Raw genomic sequence first — 27,412 nt, 5'->3', positions numbered from 1 at the left:
AATATTACAAAAGTTTCCATAAAAATTGCAGGCTTCATACACCAACAAACACAAATGCTTTTTACGGCAAGCGAGCATTTTTTTATTGTATTAAGCATACAAGACGAGTCTAAGTCGATCTGTATTTATATCTAGAGGATTAAGGATGAAATTTCTGGCAAGTATATATCGCATTAGTTTCTGTAGTTTGACCACATAATTGCAACTTAATAACCATCTGTCCTTGGTATGAAAAAATTGTAAATTGTAATGTAAATTAATCTCACATATATGTAGATCAAAAGCCTTTGTTGTTAGCCCATTTTGTATTTATTTTCGTAGTTTATTATGAATGTAAATCTTGTAATAAATTAATAAAATCTCAATATAATCTGCCCTTTCATTTAATATTGGAATTTGGTTAGGATAATAATGAAGAAAATCGAGGGCGGTTGCACCAACAAACAAAACAATTAATATGAGATTGCGACAACCAATGCAAAGTTGATCCAACATACTACCACGCAGTTACAATTGCCAAATGTTAGTTGTGCTGACAGATATCATTGATAGTTGATGGAACCACCTGCTTTCGGTTGGCAAATAATTCGGTTGAGGCATCGAATTTGTTTTCTAGCTTAAAAATATATGAAAACTTATACATTGGCACACAATGTATTTCTTATGGGAGAAACTAAAAACTACCATGTCGCTGCTGCCATGTATCGATAATAACGTCTCACAAAATTGTAGGTGGCAAAAATTGATATGACTCGAATACCGATAGAGTTATATACAAATTTTTATTGAAAATATTTCTGCCTTTTTCTCTTACCATAGGAACGTTACGACGTCGCGTAATAAATGTTTTGCAATACGCAGTTATTTTGGTTGACATTTCATACTGAATATTGAACACACCTCCTTTGACATCATGTGACCAAATACAACTCTACTGTCATTTTAGAGTAGAAAAAAGTACGTACATTGTCGAAGAATCCCGTTTGTCATATGATCACGGACAAAAATGCTGCGAAATTTAATAATTTTCTCGTTATTCGTGGTGGCAAGTAAGTAATATAAAACAGGAATATTAAATCACTAAAATTACCTGCAGATATTAAAATCATTTTGTGGAGTTGTCGCCCGAAAATGAAGGAAAGAGTGTGAAAAACGATAAGAGATGATAAATCTGTGTGTATGTGTCATTGGAAAAAGGGGGTTGCTTCAAATGTGAAAAAATATCTATATTGAACTGTTTCTATGTTACTAATTATTCACAAAACAACCAATGGTGTAACAAGTATTTAATTTTTGTATTTTCAGTCCGTGCGTCGGGTGAATTCACCATATTGAGCACACCTAAATCCTTGTCTTTCAAGGGCAATGAACCACTGGCGAGTCAATACATTGGCGATGTTGTTTATGCATCATTGGGTAATGCTGTAGCTGGAGACGCCCAATGGTCGGCTTTGACCATTGTTGATCCCTTCAATTTGCCTAAAGTCGTTGTAGCAGCCGCATTGAATGGTGTCGCTCACTCTAAAATTGCTGGAGCTGGAAAAAGTTACGAAATTCAGGGCAACTCGGTTCGCGAAGCCTTGAATGGTGTCTCAGCTCAATTGGAAGCCGACAATGAACCTGTTTGTGATTTCGATTTTGAAGACTTCGAAGAAGGTGTTGCTGCCTACAAAAGCGTATTTGGAAACGCAAATATTGAAGCTGTGGCTAAAACGCAGTATTTGAATCCTGAATTGCATTCGGCTGATAAGCAATTTGTACAAACTATTGCTTATATAAATGCTATGGCCGATAATCTGGCTCATATACCAAAATCATGCAATTTTATTGCGGTGCGTTTGTCATCTGATTCTGTGGCTAAAGCTCATGGTGAGAAGTCCGAAGCCATGAATGAGGCGTTGGATCTCTATACCAATGCTGTAAAGAAATTGAATACTGCTGTCCAGAAGGCAAACAATAATGAAGCTTTGGTCGTTTCCATTGTCAACAAATCGGAGAAATCTCGCTCAAAACGTGATACACCTGAACCCAATAAGGTATGTATTAGAGAATTAAATTTTTTCCAAACAAAATATTAAAGATAAAGCAAGAATTAAGGCCTTGAAAACGTGTAGATGAAAATAATTGTCTTACAGCAGAAAAAAGGTTTTTAAAAACATGTCAAAATGACTGGGAGAATGCTAAGGTACCTTCAGTCATGGAAGCTGGTTTCTGGCAAAGTTCCTTTTTTAGCCGCCAATGTTTCTACTTTGTTACGAGTGTAAAAAAACAGCTTATCAAATTTTACTGGAATCACTGATTGTTAAAAAACGAACACCTGTTGGTATGCAACATTTGCTCATTCTGAATAAGAGCTCAACCCTGAGACACCCTTGGATAAAGAAGTGAAATCCACTGAAACCCCATCATCGATTGTTGTGAGCCACGTCCGGTGCCCCGAAAATGGCTATCATGAAGTCACTAAAATCCTTGTATTGACAGCCAGTTCAAAAGGACTACTGTTGTATAGTAAACCTGTTTAAACCTCTGGAACTGACGTGTAGTCTAGCAGACATCAACAAACACAAAAAGTTATTTTGTGTCGTTATTTTTCAAGTCGCTTTCTCTATACCTCTCCTTCCTTTATTAGTTTTACAAAATGGGACTTGGAAACTTTAAGCTATGAACATGGTGTTTGATGGTGTCTACTACGTCAACAGAATTGTTAGAACTATGTCAGTCTCAATCCCAGAGGATTAAAGGTTGTACAAGAGAAAAGTGTTTAACGGTATTTAAGCACAATACACACAAAACATTTTTTTCTGATTCAATCACGAAATTAATTGATCCAATTAATTTGTAATTGAAATGTCTTCAATCACAGAAATGATAGTATCAATTACATAATTAATTGAAGGTCAATTAAAAAGTTAATTGATCCAATTAAAAAAATAATTGATACTATTATTTTTGTGATTGATTTTTGTTTCAATTAAAAAATTTGTTGAATCAATTAAATTTTTAATGGAATATTTTTTAAAACTCAATTAAAATTTTAATTGGAAAAATTTTCGTGAAATTTTTTTGTGTGTAGGAAGGAGTTTTTGTGTAGTTTCCTGACATGGAGAAGAGCGGTTACCGGAACAAAGCCAAATTGATTACATAAAAACTGTTCAATGTGACAAAAAAAGCTCTTTGAACTCTCCACGATTAATTTTGCCTACAGATAGAAGCCCGATCCAAAGTATTTTCTCGATTTGACACCTTGCGCCTTTTTTCATTGCAATCGTTAACAATTTCTCTCTGGGCACAAAAATCAATCGAATGAGTAGGTCGTCATTTAGACCCACGACCGTCTACGTAAATTCTTTTCTAAGTAAAAGTCAATCTTTTTACAAACGAATAAAAATGTACAACTTCCATTATTTTTTGCATCAAAATTATTAGGCCAACATTTTAGAAAAAATGGTTATGGTTATACTCGAACCGAATCTTGCCATTAATATGATCTCGTAAATATAAATACCAGTTGTTTAATTTGTCGTATTTTTTTCATTTTTTCAGGATTACAATTTGGCTGAATACTACAACGATGACTATCCAGTTATCTTCAACATCATCTTGTGGTTCATGGTTACATTCGGATTTGCCTTGTTGGCTATCTGTTACGCTATTGGATCAATGGATCCTGGACGCGATTCTATAATTTATCGTATGACCTCCACCAGAATGAAGAAGGACAACTAAATAGTTAATATTCCAGAATTGTTTATATGCATATTCAAATTATGTATTTGTTAATATAAAGCAAAGGCTGTTTTTTCTTCTTTCAGGTGTTATATTCCCTTCAGGTGATCTTAATATCGATCATGTAAAAAAATTTCTGAAAATTAATAAATTTCCAACAGCAACCCTAAGACACCTATCTTAATAATAATAATAATATACAAACATACAACAACAACAATAATACGATACTTGTAGCATAATGTTTTTTTTTAAGTTATAAGGATTCATATATAAGTATTAATTGTACGCAAGAAAAATATACATAAATGTAGAACAAGTTTAAAATATGGGGTCTTTTCATATATTTAATTTTATTTAGCTGCAAGAGTTAGTTGTTATTACCGTTTGTGTAAATCTATTCCAATACCTTTTTAATTTGTTTTATCTTCGTTTTGTTTTTGTGTTTCTTTCTTAATTAAAAAAAATAAATTTACTTAAAACTCAAAAATACGTGTGTTCTAACAAATTATCCTAATGTATTAAAATGTAAAAAGGAAAGAAGCAACACTGGAAATAAATTGTTGAGATACTACAATAGTAAATTTATATTGAGTTTTTATTGCAAATTGAAATGGGAACAACAGGAGGAAATAATACTGTGCATAGTCCGATCAAACGCTAAATTTTAATTTTCGGTTAAACCCGGAAAAATGTTTTTATTGTAATCGCACAGAAAATACTGTTTGGGCAAACTATGTGCCTTTTATCTTAAACGTCGGTACTAAATTCCAGTTTAGCTGCTAAAACAAAAATAAGTCTGTAAAAGAAGAATAAAATTATACATTTTGTTATGCCTTAAGGTGGGTATTAAGTTCGAGTTTAGCCGCTAAAATCGCCATTTTTCACGATTGCTTTGGGATATTTCCCATCAAGTTATAATAAAATTTGCAACAAATGTTTATAATTTTATGACTGTTTTTACTTTTTTTGCGATTTTAGCGACTAAGCCCGAACTTAATACCCACCCAGCAAAAACTCTCATTACCCGGTAATCTTGTAGGTAAGCCTATTTAAAAATTAATAACCACTTATTAATTGGCATCGCTCCGGATTACATTTATATACGCATGTCCTAGGAGGAAAGTACTTCTCCGCAGGCATACTTTCGGCCATGAAATAAGTAGTGATTTTAAAGCATATAATCACCTAATATGTAATCACTTATTCGTAGATACACCAAAGTTTGAAAAATAGCCACTTATTCAGGCAACCAAATCTCGAAAATATTGATTTCTATCGCCAATTACAATGGATCAACATGTGGCGAGTAATGCTGTAATAGGAGCACTACTTGAATAGAAACGAATATTGTATAAATAAACAAAAAATCTAATAAATCATCTAAATAAAATTACACGCAAATTAATTTCACACTTAAAATAGGAATAAATTTAGGTTGTTTAAGAGAGTTGGATTCGTGAATTACGTTATAATATATCCAATAGCCAATTCACATTAGTTTCGAAATCTACTAAAAGTGGATTTTAAGCCCCTTTTTTATAAGGCAAATGGCATTTGGAACCTAGTTTAAGTGCATTTTGGAAGTGTAATGTGAATGAGGTATAAGAAAGCATTTATTTAAAACATTATATGATAATGCCATTTATTTAAAACACAATTATTATGAATTATTTGTGATAAAAATTTCTTAACGGAAAAATCATCAGCATTAACGTTACATTACATATTGTTTTTGATTTTTTAAGAAAATGCTCGATTATGTGAATAAACTCTCATTACCCGGTAATCTTGTAGGTAAGCCTATTTAAAAATTAATAACCACTTATTAATTGGCATCGCTTCGGATTACATTTACATACGCATGTCCTAGGAGGAAAGTACTTTTCCCCAGGCATACTTTCGGTTATAAAATAAGTAGTGCATTTAAAGAATATAATCACCTAATATGTAATGACTTATTCGTAGATACACCAAAGCTTGCAAAATAGCCACTTATTGTCTCAGGCAACCAAATCTCGTAAATATTGATTTCTATCGCCGATTACAATGGATCAAAATATGACGAGTGGTGCTGTAATAGGAGAACTACTTGAATAGAAACGAATATTGTATAAATAAACAAAAATTCTAATAAATAATCTAAATAAGATTACACTCAAATTAATTTCACACTTAAAATAGAAATAAATGTAGGTTGTTTAAGGTAGTTGGATTCGTGAATTACGATATAATATATCCAATAGCCAATTCACATAAAGTTCGAAATCTACTAAAAGTGGATTTTAAATCTTTTTTTATAAGGCAAATGGCATTTGCAATTTACTTTAAGCGCATTTTGGAAGTGTAATGTGAATGAGGTATAAGAACGCATTTATTTAATTATTATAAAATATTTGTGAAAAAAAAAAATTCTTAACGGAAAATCTTCAGAATTACCGTTACATTACATATTCTTTTTGATTTTTGTATGTAAGTGCTCGATTATGTGAATAATTATATTAACTACAACTGCCTAAAAATTTGAGAATAACAATTCGAAAATTACCAAGAAGTATTTATTTTTGTCATTACAAGTTAGTCATTATAACTCGCCGCAATGTAATGCAATGTGTAATGACAGCTTTACTCCTGGTAATGTCAATTGTAATGAGATGTGGTTACCTGGTTTTTACTGCGTATATTCATTTTTATTCAAATCCATGAAAAAGCTATTATTATATGCCCATGTTCGTATATCGACTACCAGGTGAATGTGAATCAATTCCGCAATTTTGGTGTTCTACTCCCCATATTCACGGTACTTTCGTGAAATTAATTCGCTATGTCATAGTGAAAATTTAATCATCTCTGCGATGTATGCGATCCGGGTAAAAGTTCTCACTAAAGGTTCTGGTTTATATTTGATTTCCATCCTAGTGAATTTTTTGGTGATTTGTGCAACCTAGCTGATGATAGAAAAGTTCAAAAAAGACCGTGGAATTCAGGGCAACAAACGATAACGTTCGTGGATTTTTTGTGAATAGTGGAAACGAAATTCAAGTGGTTATCCGAAAATGTGTGATTATCGAAAGCCATTTTCTCCTACATCATATGCATTTTTGAACTGAATCAATCACAAAACTAATTGCGTAGTCCAATTTATTAATTGATTGCCTCAATATATCAATGTTTATTAAATCAATTAAAAAATTGAAAGTTCTAAAGGAAAACAATTATTTACCAAGTATACTTAAATGTCTGAATGGTTGTATTACAACCATTTTGAAGCAATTTCAATTAAAAAATTAATTGGATTAAAATAAAAAAAAAAAACTTTTTATCTTTCCTCCTTGAAAGCTTATTGAATTCATATAATTCTAAACTCGTGAACAGGGTGTAACGTTAAATTGTTTTGCCATCTCGAAATTGAACGTTGTCTGGTCCACCCTGTTATAATTTACTATCATATGGCCACTCATAACGTGCAAATCGGCCGAATGTCATAGAACCAAGAGACAACAAGAAAGACCAGATACAATTTCACTCAAAATAGAAAAAGTAAATAAATTTCCAGAAGCTCGAAAATTTTAAAACTTTACAAACATGTCGATTGAAATCGAATCTGCTGAGTGAGTTTGATAAAAGTTTCCATTCATTTCCTTTATAATGTAAATGAGTTCTATTTCAGCGTTATCCGTTTGATACAACAATATCTGAAGGAGTCGAATTTATTCAAAACTTTACAAACCCTTCAAGAAGAAACCGGCGTATCGTTGAATACCGTCGACAGTGTTGATGGATTTGTACAGGACATAACAAATGGACATTGGGACACAGTGCTAAAAGTTACACAGAGTTTAAAGTTGCCAGACAAAAAGCTATTGAATTTGTATGAACAAATTGTTCTAGAACTGATAGAATTAAGAGAATTGGGTGCAGCACGTTCCCTGTTGCGGCAAACAGACCCTATGATAATGTTAAAACAACATGAGCCAGAAAGATATATACACTTGGGTAAGTAAATCATATGATGTTTGTGTTTTTATCAAAATTGTGTTGTGTCCCTGGATTACCGGGTTCATTCTGATACTACTAAAAGAACGGCATATCAGTCGATCCACCTGACTTTCGCAAGCAGTGATTGCCTACATACACATAAGTTGCTGCATGAGTAGGCTAGCTTCAGTATAAACAATTCAGCAGTTTTGCATTTCAAAACATGTATTTACACCTTCGCATAGGACAAATATCCACAAAAAGGTCCTAGTTGACAGCACTGTGCTCAATTGTCACCCGTTGACTCTGACTTTACCTTCGATCTCTATAGATGTATGTCTATGTTCGTAGTCCATAATATAACTGCTCTTACTGTACAGTCCAAAGACTTGTCAGTAGTGTAACACACATGCGAGCTCGGTTTGCATTGCACGGAACCTTGTAATATGATGTCCAAACGCTAGTAACTTTTTCCAGTTCGATTATTCCATAGCTCATTATATCTGTCACTCCTTTTAATACTCTAATATTCCCTGAGAGTACTAATGTGCCGAAGATAACACCGATGTCACCCCGCCCTCGTTGAAGTCGGGTCTACGGCCCGGGAGGACACAGGGTTTATAACCTTGTCTAAGGACTGCAACCCCCCATTTGGAGTATGCCTATTTCCCGAAAAACTCGAAAATACCAACTCCAAAGGGCTACAACAACAACAACAGCTCAAAACCATCCAAGGCTATAATCTCAATGCTACTGTTGAAGTTTTTAAGCATACTGGGAGTTGAGTAATTGATCAGACTCATTAATTATACCCGTTATATGGCAAATTGCTACGGTGATATCACTACTGAAGCCGGTCAAAGATTCGAGCAAATGTGAATTGTCTCCGATCTCCCATATAGCGAATATGGACAAAAGAATACGCGGGCATTTGAATGTTAGGGCGATTTCGTTTCTGTAAAAAGCCATTGCTTTGCCTAGTCACATTCCACAGATTTTTAAGTAATTTGCCAACGCCAGTGTAATTTGTATTTGATTCGCGTTAGAAACAAAGCCATTAAGTCGCTTGCCGGCAGCCCTTGGGTTGCGGACAAAGAAACCTTGTTGACTAGCTACAAAGCATTGAGCCCATCAGTGGTAAACTATGCAGTGTTGTTACCTGAGAAAAGCGGTCACAGTCGAATAACATACAGATCTGTCAGAATGCATCTCTTAGAACTGCGCAGTACTCTCCTAGATCATCTCTATGTGGAGATTAAGATCTCCAATAATTACATGTTGTCAAAATAGTATATCCTTCGTAGTTATTGCCGTAACCATCCAAATCACCATCTTGTGGATAGACAACCAATCCAGGCATCATACGCTAGTCTGAACAGAATTCACGAGAATACTGTAGCTGAATCGGAGACAAGCTTAGAAGGTTAATACTGTTCCAGTTGTCCGAACATCGCCCATGAAAAAAAGACTCGTATATATTACGGATTAATAGCAGCGTGGCTGACGTGTGGCCCATCTATAGTCAAGGTCACATCACACGTGTTGTTTTTCTTTCCAGAAAGAGATATTTCATTTTTCTATAGAAATGAAATTTTGACACAATTTCCTATAATGATGACATTTTGACAAAATTTCCTATAGAAATTAAATTTTGACAAAATTTCCTATAGAAAAAGAAATTTTGACAAAATTTCCTATAGAAATGAAACTTTGACAAAATTTTCTATAGAAATGAAATTTTTACAAAATTTCCTATAGAAATGAAATTTTGACAAAATTTCCTATAGAAATGAAATTTGGACAAAATTTCCTATAGAAATGAAATTTTGACAAAATGTCCTATAGAAATGAAATTTTGACAAAATTTCCTATAGAAATGAAATTTTGACAAAATTTCCTATAGAAATGAAATTTTGACAACATTTCCAGTAGAAATGAAATTCTGACAAAATTTCCTATAGAAATTAAATTTTGACAAAATTTCCTATAGAAAAAGAAATTTTGACAAAATTTCCTATAGAAATGAAACTTTGACAAAATTTTCTATAGAAATGAAATTTTTACAAAATTTCCTATAGAAATGAAATTTTGACAAAATTTCCTATAGAAATGAAATTTGGACAAAATTTCCTATAGAAATGAAATTTTGACAAAAAGTCCTATAGAAATGAAATTTTGACAAAATTTCCTATAGAAATGAAATTTTGACAAAATTTCCTATAGAAATGAAATTTTGACAACATTTCCAGTAGAAATGAAATTTTGACAAAATTTCCTATAGAAATTAAATTTTGACAAAATTTCCTATAGAAAAAGAAATTTTGACAAAATTTCCTATAGAAATGAAACTTTGACAAAATTTTCTATAGAAATGAAATTTTTACAAAATTTCCTATAGAAATGAAATTTTGACAAAATTTCCTATAGAAATGAAATTTGGACAAAATTTCCTATAGAAATGAAATTTTGACAAAATGTCCTATAGAAATGAAATTTTGACAAAATTTCCTATAGAAATGAAATTTTGACAAAATTTCCTATAGAAATGAAATTTTGACAAAATTTCCTATAGAAATGAAATTTTGACAAAATTTCCTATAGAAATGAAATTTTGACAAAATTTCCTATAGAAATGAAATTTTGACAAAATTTCCTATAGAAATGAAATTTTGACAAAATTTCCTATAGAAATGAAATTTTGACAAAATTTCCTATAGAAATGAAATTTTGACAAAATTTCCTATAGAAATGAAATTTTGACAAAATTTCCTATAGAAATGAAATTTTGACAAAATTTCCTATAGAAATGAAATTTTGACAAAATTTCTTATAGAAATGAAATTTTGACAAAATTTCCTATAGAAATGAAATTTTGACAAAATTTCCTATAGAAATGAAATTTTGACAAAATTTCCTATAGAAATGAAATTTTGACAAAATTTCCTATAGAAATGAAATTTTGACAAAATTTTGTATAAATTCACTTTCCTTAAAAAATAATAATATGATGAGCTCCGAAAAGAAGATTTTTTAAGTTTGGTAGATTTGTAGCAAAATGTTCTTCAAATTTTGGTAGATTATTTATGGTATGAGTTGCAACCGTGTTCCGGACGCATCCTACCTTAATAACAGGTAGGATGTGTCCACAAGTCTGAGCCCGTGTGCTACCTATAAATAGCGCAAATAAATAATTCGACTTGCCCGACATAAAAATAATTTCTGAGTAAAAATTATGTACACTACAAATTAATTAACCATTTTTTTCATTATTTTATTTTAGAAAACATGTTACAACGAGCTTATTTTGATCCAAGAGAAGCATATCCGGAAAACAGCAGCAAAGAAAAACGACGAAGTATCATATCACAAGAGTTAAGTGGAGAAGTTCATGTGGTACCATCATCTCGTCTATTGGCTTTGTTAGGACAAGCTCTAAAATGGCAACAACATCAGGGATTGTTGCCGCCTGGAACCACTATAGATTTATTCCGTGGTAAAGCTGCCATGAAAGATCAAGAAGAGGAAATGTATCCCACACAGATGTTTAGACAAATTAAATTTGGACAGAAATCTCATGTGGAATGTGCACAATTTTCGCCCGATGGTCAATATCTAATTACGGGAAGTGTCGATGGTTTTCTAGAAGTTTGGAATTTTACCACTGGAAAAATACGAAAAGATTTAAAATATCAAGCACAAGATCAATTTATGATGATGGAACAAGCCGTTTTGGCCTTGGCATTTTCTCGAGATTCTGAAATGGTTGCATCCGGATCTCAAGATGGTCAAATAAAAGTTTGGCGAATAATGACTGGACAATGTTTGAGGAAATTTGAAAAAGCCCATTCCAAAGGCATTACATGTTTGCAATTCTCTAGAGATAATAGTCAGGTATTGAGTGCATCGTTTGATCATACCATCCGATTGCATGGTTTGAAATCTGGCAAAATGTTAAAGGAATTTAAAGGTCACACATCATTTGTTAATGAGGCAACATTTACTCCAGATGGCCATAGTATTTTAAGTGCTTCCTCGGATGGTACTGTTAAAGTGTGGTCATTGAAAACCACAGAATGTCTATCGACATATAAACCATTGGGCAATGAATTGGCAGTCAATACCGTATTAATATTACCCAAAAATCCGGAACATTTTATTGTTTGCAATCGCTCGAATACAGTAGTAATCATGAATATGGCCGGACAAATTGTAAGATCATTCAGTTCCGGTAAGAGAGAAGGAGGTGCATTTATAGCGGCCAATTTATCACCTCGAGGAGAATTTATATACTGTGCTGGTGAAGATCAAGTGTTGTATTGTTTCTCTGTATCATCGGGTAAATTGGAAAGGACACTAAATGTGAGTATTCTTGTAATCTATTCTTGTAATTCATTTCCCAATAAAAATTTTGCATATATATCTCGTGCAGGTTCACGAAAAAGATGTCATAGGTTTAATACATCATCCACATCAAAACTTATTGGCTACGTATAGTGAAGATGGTTTATTAAAATTATGGAAACCTTAAAGCAATTACTAGCACATGTAAGGTAATTTTAATTTCTTTTTATATAAGAGAAGATAGTTTGTAGTATTTATAAACTATCAAATAATTGCTGTAGTACAACCCTTGCTATAATTTGTCAAAGATATGCGTATGTATGACGCATGCAACTTTTCTCGTTGCATATCCAATAATCTTAGAAATGGGGTTTAATTAATAATTATGCAAAATAAAAATGTATGAAGCTAAAAATATATACAGATGCCCTTAAATATATACAAACTGACAAACACCCATGAATTGTGGTACTCTTGTTTAAGTAAATCGAAATGAAAAGAAAAAAAAACTGCAACAATCAACTACGAATCGGCTTTAATTGATGGCTGACGTATGAAATCATATAATCCACATTTGATTGTTGGGAAAAATAAATCTTTAGTCTATTATCAACATCCGAGGTAAAAACACAAGTTCTTCTCTCTCAAAAAAGCGAATATCCAATTTATTACAAAGTCACAAAATGAAAAGTGATGAAATTATTGAGAAATTGCGTAGCAAGCTTAAGGGATCAGATCCTTCAAATCGTTCTGTTATGAATATATTTCAATTTCATTTTACCGACTCTGATGGTAATCTAATCAAAAGTATGGGTATGTATAATTATTGAAAAAAAAAAATTTAACGAAAAATCAAAGATTTTCCGTATTTGAAACCTGTGATATGTGTGTGCATTAATTGATTTTTAATAGTTTTTGATTTTAAAGAATTGAACATATATGATGGTACCAATGCCGATGCTGAAGCCGAGATAACCATAAGCGATGAAAATTTCTATTTGGTCGGTTCGAAACAGAAAACTTTTGATGATTTGATGGCCAATGTAAGTGAATCTTTGGATAGAAAAAATAGTGAAAATCGCACAACATTCCTTGAAAATATATTCATGTGAATAACTGACAATTGAATATCTATATTGCAAACATTTAAACTTAATGTTCATTAACATATATTTTCGAAGTTTAAACGATTACAATTAGCACTAAATTTTAGTTTGAAGTACAACAAGTATTTTAAGAAAGTCTTTGAATGTTAGATACAAAATTGTTGTAAAAATTTGAACTTTTCGATTACACCTATTTATATTGTTTGAACGCGTGAAAAATAGTCATCGAGAAATTGTTTTGTCTTCTCTAAAATGTTTATAAGCCTTCAGAGGATGTAAAGGAAAATTTAATAAAAACTAAATAAGGCCGTACGGAATATTATTTACCCTACACCAGAGAGCCATGGTGGCTGCAATACTTATCATGCCCGTCTTACATACCAAGGGCCGTTGGGTCAATCTCAGTTTTGGCCGAATGATGGTGACATTTCTGATGTTTTCAGAGCTTCTCTATGTGGTTTCACAAAATCAGTTAGGTAAACAACCTGAGAATCATGTTCATGTACTTCACCAAAAGCCAAAAGCTCATAATTGAGTTCGGTTTATATATATAATATGACAGATATGTTTAAAAATGAATTGATATGGAACAGTTTTTAAGCGGAAAATAAAATCGAATCACAACTAAGCTTTCACGCCTAAGATGTCAAACCTGGTGTTTGGTTTATATGGGGTCCTATATATGATACGATATGTACTAGAGGTGTGCACGTGAGTAACATTTTACTCACGCACACTCACGACGGAAAAATCTTACGCACAATTACGCACGATATTGTTTGGTAGGACTCACGCTCAGCCACACTCACGAAAAGAAAATTTGTACTCACGCACGAAAATGTCGTGACTCACGAAAAATACCGTGACTCACGGAAAATATCGTGACTCACGAATAATTTTATGAGTAATTTACTTTAGGGACGTGTCTGAAAACATGAGCATGATTAAAATCAAGAGCGTTATTAAACTCTTAACATCCCAGGTGTCACTAGAATTGTAAATGAATTCAACTTGTAAGCGTTTTACGTCCGAGGCCGGGATTATTTTCGTCAGCGTATTTCGTTACTCACGCACACTCACGAGGAAATTATTTTCGTGACTCAGGCTCACGCACGACATTTGGTTTCTTAATCACGCTCACGTGTCTCGTGCACACCTCCAATATGTACCCGACGACCTACAATAAGAAAGATGGGTACAGGTTTCCTTGATGTATAGATTCATTTATTGCCGACGGCAGTGATAATGTGCGAGCATTCGTGCGGTCGGAAAAAAAGTTGGTTTAACCTTGACTTCCACAAAGATTTCCCAATCACTGTGGTGTAATTAATAAAACAGAGTTGGTCTTAGTCAAGGACCTTGTTTAACAAGTGTTGGTATGTATAGTTCCTAGACACTATGTTCTTCGAAATCTGCCATAAACCACCGTATTTCTCTCAAACAATATGATTGAGCAGTTCAATATTATGTGGATGCCTGAACTCGGTAATATACCAAGGAATTGCAAATCGGATGAGTTAGGGGTACAAAATAAGTATACACATACGGTCGTAAGCTATCAAGGAAACAAACCCCCCCCCAAGAAGATCCGTTCAAACTTAACGAAGCTAAATTTAAAATTTTCACATATAGAGGCTACATCAGATCGTGGATCTATATGGACCATTTTTTTACAATTATGGACAAAAGAAGAAAAAGCTTTATGGACAAAGAAGATTAAGGAACTTGATCAAAAGAAACCAAATCTTAAGTTTCTCACCTAAGCGTTTAAGAAAATCGGATGATACATATCAGATTTTTCGAGATCTAAAGTCTGTAGATTTTTAATCTTATTGTGGAATGCACTCGAGAAATTTTACTTGGAATTTCAAGATATTTGTATGTTCTCAAGGAGTAAAATCGTCAGATCGGCTTATAAAGGGGCTAACAGGTTGGCTGATAAGTCCCCGGTCTAACAAAGAAAAACACATTTTTTTGTCAAAATTCGTTTTTATTATTCAACATAGTTCCCTTCAAGAGCGATACAACGATTATAACGACCTTTCAATTTTTTGATACCATTTTGGTAGTACTCCTTTGCCTCAAAATAGTCCTCAGTTTCGGCGATCACCTCTTCATTTCAGCCAAATTTTTTCCCTGCGAGCATCCTTTTGAGGTCTGAGAACAAGAAACTGTCGCTGGGGTCCAGATCTGGAGAATACGGTGGGTGGGGAAGCAATTCGAAGCCCAATTCATGAATTTTTGCCATCGTTCTCAATGACTTGTGGCACGGTGCGTTGTCTTGGTGGAACAACACTTTTTTCTTCTTCATATGGGGCCGTTTTGCCGCGATTTCGACCTTCAAACGCTCCAATAACGCCAAGATAATAGTCACTGTTGATGGTTTTTCCCTTCTCAAGATAATCGATAAAAATTATTCCATGCGCATCCCAAAAAAACAGAGGCCATTACCTTGCCAGCGGACTTTTGAGTCTTTCCACGCTTCGGAGACGGCTCACCGGTCGCTGTCCACTCAGCCGACTGTCGATTGGACTCAGGAGTGTAGTGATGGAGCCATGTGTCATCCATTGTCACATATCGACGGAAAAACTAGGGTGCATTACGAGTTAACAGCTGCAAACACCGCTCAGAATCATCAACACGTTGTTGTTTTTGGTCAAATGTGAGCTCGCGCGGCACCGATTTTGTACAGAGCTTCCGCATATCCAAATATTGATGAATGATATGACCAACACGTTCCTTTGATATCTTTAAGGCCTCTGCTATCTCGATCAACTTCATTTTACGGTCATTCAAAATCATTTTGTGGATTTTTTTGATGTTTTCGTCGGTAACCACCTCTTTCGGGCGTCCACTGCGTTCAACGTCCTCCGTGCTCATTTCACCAAGCTTGAATTTTGCATAGCAATCAATTATTGTTGATTTCCCTGGGGCAGAGTTCGGAAACTCATTATAAAGCCAAGTTTTTGCTTCCACTGTATTTTTCCCTTCAGAAAACAGTATTTTATCAAAACACGAAATTCCTTTTTTCCATTTTTTTTTGACAATAACAAAAGTTGCTTCACAAAAGACGCTCTATCTCACAAACTAATTGACTTACAGGCGTCAAATTTTGACACGAATCATTTGAAGGTTGGTACTATATAAAAATAATATGCATTTAATACTAGCGACGCCATCTATGTGTCAGACCGGGGACTTATCAGCCAACCTGTTATATCAAAATAGGATCGGAAATAAACCATATTTAGCACACGTGCTTGGAATAAGTAATACTTTTAGATTTAACATAATTTAAGGGCTCAAAGCCAAAATTTCAGTAAAATCTGATCAAAATTACGACTTTTATGTAGTCAAGAAGTGAAATAGGGAATATATGGGAGCCGTACCAAACTATGGACCGTTACACACCGAATTAATATTGCATTTAAAATTTCAGAAAAAGAAACTAATAAAAATTTCGGTGTCTATTCCCTCAGTCAAATCGGTAGATCGGTCTTTATTTTGGACAATATCAGAATACGGATAGATACAAGCCATATGGGACACATCTCTATACGGACATAAAATACCTCTGGTTTCTAATTTCGGACAAATCGGATAAAAAGTGCAAATAAAAAACGAATCTGTGACAAACTTCCTTGTTTGGTAATGCATCACTGCGCTGCATCTAATGCCCAGTGATTCAAGTCGCCATCAACTTTTCTGCTGCATTAGCATAAAAGCTGTTGCCTATGCTTAATTGATAAGCAGTTTGTTTATGAATTAAATAAAGTTAACCATGGAAAAGTTGATATACATTTTTTGAGTCGGATAAAAGTATAAATGATTTAAATTGACATAAAAAAGACTGTTGAAACATGGCGTCGCGATTCTTCGAAATTCCACATTTAAATTATGTTATATTCTGTATGTTGTTCACATATTTAAAAACTTTATTTGTTCCTTTCTCTGTTCAAAATTTGGAATACTTTCCTTCACTTTTTGCTGAATTCTGTTCCACGATACGGACATCGATTTACTTCTGGACTCAAAATCGTCCTCCATGTCTAAACGCCCATTCATTAATAATTTCAAAAAAACTGTAAAAACACATCAAAAAGGAACAAATTTATTTTTTAATATACCCTCCACCATAGGATGGAATAACTGTGTCATTCCGTTTGTAACACATCGAAATATTGCTCTAAGACCCCATAAAGTATATATAATCTGGGTCGTGGTGAAATTCTGAGTCGATCTGAGCGTGTCCGTCCGTCCGTCCGTCTGTTGAAATCACGCTAACTTCCGAACGAAACAAGCTATCGACTTGAAACTTGGCACAAGTAGTTGTTATAAACGGATCCCCAAATTTGGCTTGCAGAGCCTATAAGAGAAGCAAATTTCATCCGATCGGGCTTAAATTTGGCACATGGTGTTGGTATATGGTCTCAAAACACAATGCAAAAATTGGTCCATATCGGTCCATAATTATATATAGCCCCCATATAAACCGATCCCCAGATTTGAATCCGGAGCCTCTTAGATGAGCAAAATTCATCCGATCCGGTTGAAATTTGGTACGTGGTGTTAGTATATGGTCTCTAACAACCATGCAAAAATTGGTCCATATCGGTCCATAATTATATATAGCCCCCATATAAACCGATTCCCAGATTTGGTTTGTGGATCCGCTAAGAGAAGCAAATTTCATCCGATACGGCTGAAATTTGGTACATGGTATTAGTATATGGTCTCTAACAACCATGCAAAAATTGGTCCATATCGGTCCATAATTATTATAGCCCCCATATAAACCGATCCCCAGATTTGAACTCCGGAGCCTCTTAGATGAGCAAAATTCATCCGATCCGGTTGAAATTTGGTACGTGGTGTTAGTATATGGTCTCTAACAACCATGCAAAAATTGGTCCATATCGGTCCATAATTATATATAGCCCCCATATAAACCGATTCCCAGATTTGGTTTGTGGATCCGCTAAGAGAAGCAAATTTCATCCGATACGGCTGAAATTTGGTACATGGTATTAGTATATGGTCTCTAACAACCATGCAAAAATTGGTCCATATCGGTCCATAATTATATATAGCCCCCATATAAACCGATCCCCAGATTTGAACTCCGGAGCCTCTTAGATGAGCAAAATTCATCCGATCCGGTTGAAATTTGGTACGTGGTGTTAGTATATGGTCTCTAACAACCATGCAAAAATTGGTCCACATCGGTTCATAATTATATATAGACCCCCATATAAACCGATCCCCAGATTTGAACTCCGGAGCCTCTTGGAGGAGCAAAATTCATCTGATCCGGTTCAAATGGAACGTGGTGTTAGTACATGGCCGCTAACAACCATACCAAAATTGGTCCATATCGGTCTATAGTTATATATAGCCGATCTCCAATCACACAAAAATTGGTCCATATCGGTTCATAATCATGGTTGCCACTCGAGCCAAAAATAATCTACCAAAATTTTATTTCTATAGAAAATTTTGTCAAAATTTTATTTCTATAGAATATTTTGTCAAAATTTTATTTTTATAGAAAATTTTGTCAAAATTTTATTTTTCTAGAAAATTTTGTCAAAATGTTATTTCTATAGAAAATTTTGTCAAAATTTTATTTCTATAGAAAATTTTGTCAAAATTTCATTTCTATAGAAAATGTTGTCAAAATTTTATTTCTATAGAAAATTTTTATTAAAATTTTATTTCTATTGAAAATTTTGTTAAAATTTAATTTCTATAAAAAATTTTGTCAAAACTTTATTTCAATAGAAAATTTTGTCAAAATTTTATTTCTATAGAGAATTTTGTGAAAATTTTATTTCTATAGAAAATTTTGTTAAAATTTTATTTCTATAGAAAATTTTTGTTAAAATTTTATTTCTATAGAAAATTTTGTCAAAATTGTATTTCTATTGAAAATTTTGTTAAAATTTAATTTCTATAAAAAATTTTGTCAAAACTTTATTTCAATAGAAAATTTTGTAAAAATTTTATTTCTATAGAGAATTTTATGAAAATTTTATTTCTATAGAAAATTTTGTTAAAATTTTATTTCTATAGAAAATTTTGTCAAAATTGTATTTCTATAAAAAATTTTGTCAAACTGAATTATATACGTATTTAACACTTACAATTTAGAAGGCGGTGTTAGGAGGTTTTAAGATACCTTGCCATCAGCAAGCGTTACAGCAACTTAAGTAATTCGATTTTGGATGGCAGTGTTTAGAAGAAGTTTCTACGCAATCCATGGTGGAGGGTATATAAACTTCGGCCTGGCCGAACTTAGTCCGTATATACTTGTTTTTTACTTAATCTTGCATTGCTTCAGTCATTTTCGACATTGGCAATTGATGATTGTTTGCGCAGATAATGCTTTATCGAACGTGATATTCGTTCGGAAATCGGTAATTAATAACCATCCTCTAAAAAATAAGTAGGTTTATTCTTAAAAATTGGAAAATTTGGAAGATTTAGATGTGAATTCGTGCAAAGATTTTCTTTTAAGACTGTAAAACTTTTTTTTCAAAAATGTTTGCAATTTTAGTCTATGTGATTTTCCATTTAGTACTTACATTGAACAATTTCTATTTGGGTAATTTTTTTACAGAATAACATGAAAATGGAGGGAGACAAAGATGCATTAAATAAACTCGCCGAAAAATTCCGCATGAATGCAAAACAAGAATAGCATCTGTTCGTAGACATACCGCATGTATTTGTAATATTCGAATTAAATTTAGTAGTTTATACTCGTAATAAAATTTATGTTTTGCATGAAGAATACAAATCAAAAGCTATTATTTAATTTTTATTGTTGAGATTAATGTTCTTGCTCCGTAGATGCTGAAGTACGTTGGGGGGAAATTTGCGGCTGATTCATTGGACTTTTTCTAATAGTATCTATCAAATGGGGTCGTATACAGTAGGGATTGTAATGAAAATCAAAACATCGACATCTTGAAAATTCATTCCTCTATTAAACTTTTGGAAAAATCGATTTTTTGACTTTTTTAAAATTTGAAATAGTCGATTTTTAGATTATTGTCGATTCTTACGATAAACACTATCATTAGTTTTTGAAAAGAGAAGAAGGCGACTTTGGCTTTTCGATCAATTAGTCGAAGCCTAATTTGCGATTCTAACGAGTTTGGTGATCGAATAGTTGGCTTGGTATCATTTTCATTATGGTGTTAGTTGATTTCTCGAATATAGTTTACCCCCAACTAAAAACAACAACAAACTATCGACGAGCACAAGCGGTTAGAGCAAAGACAATAAACTCTAGGAAGATAGGAAATTGGCTACTGAGGAGATCAAACCATTTACCGTGTTAGTTTCATACTCGAACCAAACGCGTATACGACAAGTATTGACATAGCATTAAAATGCAAATAAAAATAAATTAACTGCACGAAATAAATTTCCATAAAGGGGAAAATGTAATTTTTTTGTTGTAGGCTAAAATTTAACATTGTTTCATTAAGAAAATTAAGTTTTTCATTTAAAAAATAAAAACGAAAAATAAATAAAAAAAATTACAAACATGTATATGGAACTAACATGGTAAATGCAACATTTGGTATGACGCAAGCCAATTTCCTATCATTCTCAAGTTTATTGTCTTTGGGTTAGAGCACCTAAGCAATTTAACCTAGGCACAGGAACAGGTAAATTGTGGTCAACAGTGAGAGCCCTCTCGAACCCCGCTACTAGGGATGATGGTATTTCAGTCACCTTTGGCGACGTGACAGTGACTGATCCAAAGAAGTGCGCCACATTATTCATTTGTCGAGCATCCCGAGAGTGATAGAGCGAAAAGGAGAGCCATTCGTCGCATCCGTGGTCTCCGAGCCGATGACACATTACAATTTACCATAGCCGAAGTTACCGATGTCATCAACGAAACCATCCAAAGTGCTGGGCCCTGACGGAATTTCTATGCTAATGCTGGAGCATCTGGGAATACTGGGAGTTGAGTACTTGACCAGACTCCTCAATTTGTCCTTAGAATCGTTCATTATACCCGATGTCCCGAAAATGGGTAGGGTGATTCCACTACTGAAACCAGGCAAAGACTCGAGCAAGGGTGAATCATACAAACCGATCCTATCCTCTATTCCACACCCTCCAGACGGCGTCGAGATTGTAGCATACGCAGACGATTGTACAATCTTGGTATCTGGGCCCAATGTTGATGACATCTGCGATTGTTTAAACGTCTACATCGCTAATCTTACCAGTTATTTCACTGCGAGAAATTTGAGGATATCCCCCACCAAATCCTCAGCCACACTATTCATGGACGGCAGAAGTGCGCAGGCAGTTGAATATTAGTGTCGATGGCGAAATAATTCCGACCACAAATTACCCCAAGATTCTTGAGGTCACATTCGACAGCCTTTTCAGGTCGTCTGCCCATGTCACTGCAATTTATAATAAGCTGCGTGATAGAAACAAGATCCTCAAGTCACTTGCCGGCAGTACTTGGAGTGCGGACAAAGAAACCTTGCTAACTACCTATAAGTCAATTGGCCGGTCAGTGGTAAACTATGCAGCTCCAGTGTGGACACCGCAGACTAGTGATACGCAGTGGAATAACATACAGACCTGCCAGAACGCAGCCCTTAGAACTGCGACTGGGTGTCCGCAGCACACCGCTGGATCACCTTTATGTGGAGACAAAGATCATCCCTATGCGAAGACACAATTACATGTTGTCAAAGCAGTATCTCCTGGATTGTAATCATCCAAACCACCATCTCATGAATACACAACCACCACCCAGGAACGTAGAGCGCGAGATCCAGCGCTAAAAAAGAGAGCCTCTAGATCAAGCAGCGTACCAGGCAGGTTTCATGAGGATACTGTAGTTGAAGCGGTGAGAAGCTACAAGGTTAATCCAGTTCTAGGAGTCCGACCACCGCCCATAGCACCGGAGGAAAGAGACCTCCCACGGCATACTAGGGTAGTTTTAGCCCAATTAAGATCAGGCAAGTGCAGCCGCCTCAATTCCTACTTATCAGTGATTGATAGCAGCGTAGATGACGTATGTACAATTTGCAACCAAGGGCTGGGGACTACATTGAAATATGAATCAATATATACAAAACTTTGCACAGTCTTTATGGATTTCAAAATTCAAGCCAAATGGATGAAAATTGCAGGTACCATGATCTCAAGAAGACAAATCGAGAGATCGGTTTATATGGGGACTATATATACAAAATTTAGCACATCTCTTTATGGACCTAAAATACCGCTAGATTTCCAATTTCATGGAACTCCAATGCTCTCAAGAAGTTAAATCGGGAGACCGGTCTACTTGGAGATTATATTAAAACATGGAGCAATAAATACCAAACTTGGCAAACCTCTTTATGGAGCTAAATTAACTTTGAATTTAAAATTTTAAGCAAAACGGATGAAAATTGCAGCTATCATGCTCTCAAGAAGTCAAATCGGAAGATCGGTCTATATGGGAACCATATCAAAACATGGACTAATGTATACCAAACTTGGCACATCTATTTATGGAGCTAAACTACCTCTGGATTTCAAATTTCAAGCAAAACGGATGAAAACTGCAGCTCTCAAGAAGTCAAATCGACAGATCAATCTATAATGGAACTATATCGAAACATGAGTCAATTTATTCCAATTTCCAACTACTTCTAAATTTCCAATTTCATGGAAATCGGACAAAAATTGCTTCAAAGTTTGCCACAATTGATACGATTCTATCAAATTTGGTAGATTTTTTTTATTGTTTGGTTGATTGGTAGAATTCTTGCCGTTTTGGTAGATGTAAAACCAGAAAAATCAGTATGGTACATACTATTCCATTTGAATTTATACTGTAATTTCCACAATATTTATATGGATATTTAAAAGGGGATTTTTGGGGCTACCAAAACCTTTCTATTTCCGAAATGCTTTATGCTTTCTTTTCAAGAAAATGTTTTTACGAGGGCAGTTCGGAAACTTCTTAGCCTAGAACAAAAAGCGCGTTATGAACACATGTTAAATTTTGTTTCGATCTGGCAACTCCTTCATACAGATACAGGTGTTCAAAAAAGAGGCATCCGAAATTTTTTTACAATGGAAATATTAGAAATGCGTGCTGTCATTAAATATTTACATAAAAAAAGGTTTATCGGGACAAGAAATTCATAATGGTATGGTGAATGTGTTAGGTAAAAGTGCTCCTTCATATCCAACAGTAAAAAATTGGGTTGCTGAATTTTAACGTGGTCGTCCAAAAACAGCAACAGCAACGGAAATTGTAGCCAAAGTGCATGATATGGTATTAAATGATCGACGAATAAAAGTGAGTGAAATTGCTAATATAATGGGCATCTCAAATGATCGAGTCCATTTAATTTCGCATGAAGAACTACAGATGAAAAAGCTTTGCGCATTTGTTAACAGTCGATCAAAAACGCATAAGAATGAACATTTCTCAAACTTGTTTGGATCGTTTTAAGCGAAATAAAATGGATTTTAAGCGTCGTTTCATAACTGTTGATGAGACATGGATCCACCACTATACTCCAGAGACAAAAGAACAATCCAAACAATGAACTGAAGCTCGAGGAAGTGCCCCAAAGAAGGCAAAAACAATTCAATCGGCTGGTAAGGTTATGGCAACGGTGTTTTGGGACTTCAAAGGTAAAAACAAAAGGGAAAAACAATAAATTCAGAGTACTATTGCAACCTTTTGGATCAATTAAATGTACAAATTCGAGAAAAACGTCCTGACTTACAATACAAAAAAAGAATTTTTCATCAAGACAACGCATCAGCGCACAAGAGTGTTTTAACAATGGCTAAAATCAACGAATTAAAGTACGAGTTGCTTGTTATTCTCCTGATTTAACACCCAGTGACTTTTATTTGTTCCCAAATCTAAAAAAAAGTCCTTGCTGGCAAGCGTTTTACCTCAAATGAAGATGCAATTACAGTTGTAAACCAATATTTTGAATACCTTTAGGAAAACTATTTTAATCAAGGGATAGAAAAGCGTTGGACTAACAGGTTGGCTGATAAATCACCGGTCTAACAAATAAAAACACATTTCTTTGTCAAAATTCCTTTTTATTATTCAACATAGTTCCCTTCAAGAGCGATACAACGATTATAACGACCTTCCAATTTTTTGATACCATTTTGGTAGTACTCCTTCGGTTTTGCCTCAAAATAGGCCTCAGTTTCGGCGATCACCTCTTCATTGCAGCCAAATTTTTTCCCTGCGAGCATCCTTTTGAGGTCTGAGAACAAAAAAAAAGTCGCTGGGACCAGATCTGGAGAATACGGTGGGTGGGGAAGCAATTCGAAGCCCAATTCATGAATTTTTGCCATCGTTCTCAATGACTTGTGGCACTTCATATGGGGCCGTTTTGCCGCGATTTCGACCTTCAAACGCTCCAATAACGTCATATAATAGTCACTGTTGATGGTTTTTCCCTTCTCAAGATAATCGATAAAAATTATTCCATGCGCATCCCAAAAAACAGAGGCCATTACTTTGCCAGCGGACTTTTGTCCACTCAGCCGACTGTCGATTGGACTCAGGAGTGTAGTGATGGAGCCATGTTTCATCCATTGTCACATATCGACGGAAAAACTCGTGTGTATTACGAGTTAACAGCTGCAAACACCGCTCAGAATCATCAACACGTTGTTGTTTTTGGTCAAATGTGAGCTCGCGCGGACCTATTTTGCACAGAGCTTCCGCATATCCAAATATTGATGAATGATATGACCAACACGTTCCTTTGATATCTTTAAGGCCTCTGCTATCTCGATCAACTTCGTTTTACGGTCATTCAAATTCATTTTGTAAATTTTTTTGACGTTTTCGTCGGTAACCACCTCTTTCGGGCGTCCACGGCGTTCACCGTCCTCCGTGCTCATTTCACCACGCTTGAATTTTGCATAGCAATCAATTATTGTTGATTTCCCTGGGGCAGAGTCCGGAAACTCATTATCAAGCCAAGTTTTTGCTTCCACCGTATTTTTTCTCTTCAGAAAACAGTATTTTATCAAAACACGAAAATCCTTTTTTTCCACAATAACAAAAGTTGCTTCACAAAATACGCTCTATCTCACAAACTAATTGACGTGTCAAATTTTGACACGAATCATTTGAAGGTTGGTACTATATAAAAAATATATGCATTTAATACTAGCGACGCCATCTATGTGTCAGACCAGGGACTTATCAGCCAACCTGTTAAATAAATTTCCTTCAAATCTAAAATCTTATGTTGCAAATTCCAAATTGAACTTTGGAACAATGTGGTATCACAATGGACTGAATAGTCTAAGTGGGTCTGATACATTGGGCTGCCACCTCACCTAACCTAAGTGTATTGAATTGTCAGGAGATTATAATGAAAAATAAAAATATTTTTGAAAAACTAACTATTCTCTTTCATTGATAGGCTAAGAAGTTTCCGAACCGCCCTCGTATTTCCATACCAACCACAATAATTAGATTTGGATATAAAAGACGTTTAGTCGAATAGTCTTTTGGCTCCAAATCTGTAACACGAAAATAAAATATAGACCCCTGATTGTCATTAGATAAAAACTTACCGATAAAAACCGATTAAAATTATACACTTTCTTTTCAATTTAATACTTCAGTTTGGTTTTCTTTCTTTATTTAAAATTAATGTTTCTCAAAATACTTGCTAATTTGTTGTTGTTGTTGTTATTTATTTGTTCTTTACTTTCATCATTTATTTATTTAGTTTTTGGCAAGCACTTGTTTCAAATAAAATCTCAATAATATTTTATTTATAAATATAATGTTGATATAACAAAATAAAATATACATATAAATATAATAATTAAATAAAATACATATGTATGTGTATGTATATTTTAATAATCATTATTATTGTTATTATCATTATACTGATAATAGATAATATAAAACAAATGTTGGGTTTTAATGCTTCCATTAAAAACAAAAAAAGAAAACGTTATAACATTACAAGGGGATTTTCTTATGATGGATTTTCATTACACTTTATTTCATTATATAAATATAGCATAATGTTAAAAAAAAGATAAAGGGTTGGGGATTTTGGGTAGGTGTAACATATATACGAAATAATATTAAATTAAAATTTTTGTCGTCTAAACATTTATGTGTGTAATTGTTATTGGGGATTCGTTTGTTTTTTTTTTTTTTTTATAATATGATCATTTTATTTCATTGTGTTTGATTTTTCTTTTAATATTTAGTTTGTTTAGTTAAATATTTATTCATTATCATTAATGTTAACATGATTTATTTTTCTGGGGAATTCTTCTTCGTCTTCTGGCGATTCGTTTTTGTTTTTATTATATTCTTTTTTATATATTGTTTATTTTGTGTATTCAGTTGTAATTGTTTAATGTATATATATATTTGTAGGTATATATATAATTAATTATGCGTATTTATGGAATTTTATTTATTTAGTTTAAGAGGGTTGGGGGAGCTGGTATTTTTTATATTGTATAGTTATTGTGGTTTTTTGGGGGGCTTTTTAATTTCTTATTTAATTTGAATTTAGTTTATTTCATTAATTCAGAAGATTCTTTGGAATTTATGTTTTTTTACTTTTACTTTTGCTTTTGTTAATTTACTTAAACCTTATTTATTACTCTTGCTTTAATTCAATATCTTCTTAAATTTTTCTAACAATATTATTTATATGTTTTTGTGTGTGTTTTTATATTATTTTAAACGTTTTCAAAAGGAATCCGTTTGTTTTAAATTTTGTTTTTTATTAGTTTCATTATTTGATATTTCACGTTAACTTAAATTTAAATAAAAATCTTTTCCTTTTTAATAAAACTAAAAATTATTTAATGCCTGTTTCTTTTTATTGACTTAATACTTAGCCTAATATGTTTTTGTGTTTTTAGATTTCATTTAGTTTTTAACAACAATTTTAACTTTTGGTTTAATTTCTTATTTTTTGTTTTCAATTTATTAGACTTCTCTTAACGTTTATGCTTTTTCAATTAGTTTTTCTTGTTTTATTTATTCAATTTATTTTTGTTTTTTTTTTTTTGGTTTTTTATTGCAAAACGTAAGTGCTCTATGAAACCAATAACTTTGATTTTTATTTTCATTTACTGTTCTTCGATTAAAAAAAAAAATAATTGTGTTTTTTAAAAAATATAAAAAAAAAATAATTATAAAAAGTGTCTTAAAATGTGTTCAGTTTTTGTTTGTTTTGAGTTCCTAA

General features: G+C 33.5%; 4 protein-coding genes across 6 annotated transcripts in view; 3 read left to right on the top strand and 1 right to left on the bottom strand.

The window, feature by feature from the left end:
* The window catches only part of LOC142222327 (CUB and sushi domain-containing protein 3), an 839,952-nt gene that overhangs the window by 64,787 nt on the left and 747,753 nt on the right, over window positions 1-27,412 (bottom strand). The gene's annotated exons all lie outside the window — the stretch shown is intronic.
* On the top strand, window positions 900-4,310 carry ATP6AP2 (ATPase H(+)-transporting accessory protein 2). 2 transcript variants are annotated; one of them, XM_075292427.1, is made up of 4 exons: window positions 900-1,049; window positions 1,306-2,036; window positions 3,544-3,729; window positions 3,813-4,310. In XM_075292427.1, the coding sequence occupies exons 1-3, from the start codon at window positions 1,007-1,009 to the stop codon at window positions 3,724-3,726; spliced, it is 957 nt and encodes a 318-aa protein (XP_075148542.1). In that variant the 5' UTR covers window positions 900-1,006; the 3' UTR covers window positions 3,727-3,729; window positions 3,813-4,310. The 2 variants fall into 2 exon arrangements, with proteins under 2 accessions (XP_075148542.1, XP_075148541.1); XM_075292426.1 differs by having other exon boundaries at window positions 3,544-4,310.
* On the top strand, window positions 7,201-12,504 carry Smu1 (Smu1 spliceosomal factor). The gene is made up of 4 exons (XM_075292418.1): window positions 7,201-7,337; window positions 7,397-7,722; window positions 10,985-12,063; window positions 12,134-12,504. Exons 1-4 carry the CDS (start codon window positions 7,312-7,314, stop codon window positions 12,230-12,232), a joined length of 1,530 nt encoding a protein of 509 aa, XP_075148533.1. The 5' UTR covers window positions 7,201-7,311; the 3' UTR covers window positions 12,233-12,504.
* On the top strand, window positions 12,655-19,956 carry euc (eucalyptus). 2 transcript variants are annotated; one of them, XM_075292437.1, is made up of 3 exons: window positions 12,655-12,858; window positions 12,973-13,088; window positions 19,771-19,956. In XM_075292437.1, the coding sequence occupies exons 1-3, from the start codon at window positions 12,729-12,731 to the stop codon at window positions 19,849-19,851; spliced, it is 327 nt and encodes a 108-aa protein (XP_075148552.1). In that variant the 5' UTR covers window positions 12,655-12,728; the 3' UTR covers window positions 19,852-19,956. The 2 variants fall into 2 exon arrangements, with proteins under 2 accessions (XP_075148552.1, XP_075148551.1); XM_075292436.1 differs by having other exon boundaries at window positions 12,659-12,858; window positions 12,958-13,088.

Source organism: Haematobia irritans, chromosome 1, assembly GCF_050003625.1.
Source record: "Haematobia irritans isolate KBUSLIRL chromosome 1, ASM5000362v1, whole genome shotgun sequence".
NCBI classification, from domain to species: Eukaryota; Metazoa; Arthropoda; class Insecta; order Diptera; family Muscidae; genus Haematobia; species Haematobia irritans.
This window is presented reverse-complemented; position numbering and strand designations above follow the sequence as displayed.

What these genes read in the sequence shown, in the direction of transcription:
- ATP6AP2 (XM_075292427.1), top strand. Translation starts at nt 1,007, where the DNA reads ATGCTGCGAAATTTAATAATTTTCTCGTTATTCGTGGTGGCAA. An exon ending in CTCGTTATTCGTGGTGGCAA is followed by an intron (nt 1,050 to 1,305) that starts GTAAGTAATATA and finishes TTGTATTTTCAG; the next exon opens with TCCGTGCGTCGGGTGAATTC. An exon ending in ATACACCTGAACCCAATAAG is followed by an intron (nt 2,037 to 3,543) that starts GTATGTATTAGA and finishes TCATTTTTTCAG; the next exon opens with GATTACAATTTGGCTGAATA.
- Smu1 (XM_075292418.1), top strand. Translation starts at nt 7,312, where the DNA reads ATGTCGATTGAAATCGAATCTGCTGA. An exon ending in AGAAAGATATATACACTTGG is followed by an intron (nt 7,723 to 10,984) that starts GTAAGTAAATCA and finishes ATTTTATTTTAG; the next exon opens with AAAACATGTTACAACGAGCT. An exon ending in AATTGGAAAGGACACTAAAT is followed by an intron (nt 12,064 to 12,133) that starts GTGAGTATTCTT and finishes TATCTCGTGCAG; the next exon opens with GTTCACGAAAAAGATGTCAT.
- euc (XM_075292436.1), top strand. Translation starts at nt 12,729, where the DNA reads ATGAAAAGTGATGAAATTATTGAGAAATTGCGTAGCAAGCTTAAGGGA. An exon ending in TAATCTAATCAAAAGTATGG is followed by an intron (nt 12,859 to 12,957) that starts GTATGTATAATT and finishes GATTTTTAATAG; the next exon opens with TTTTTGATTTTAAAGAATTG. An exon ending in TTGATGATTTGATGGCCAAT is followed by an intron (nt 13,089 to 19,770) that starts GTAAGTGAATCT and finishes ATTTTTTTACAG; the next exon opens with AATAACATGAAAATGGAGGG.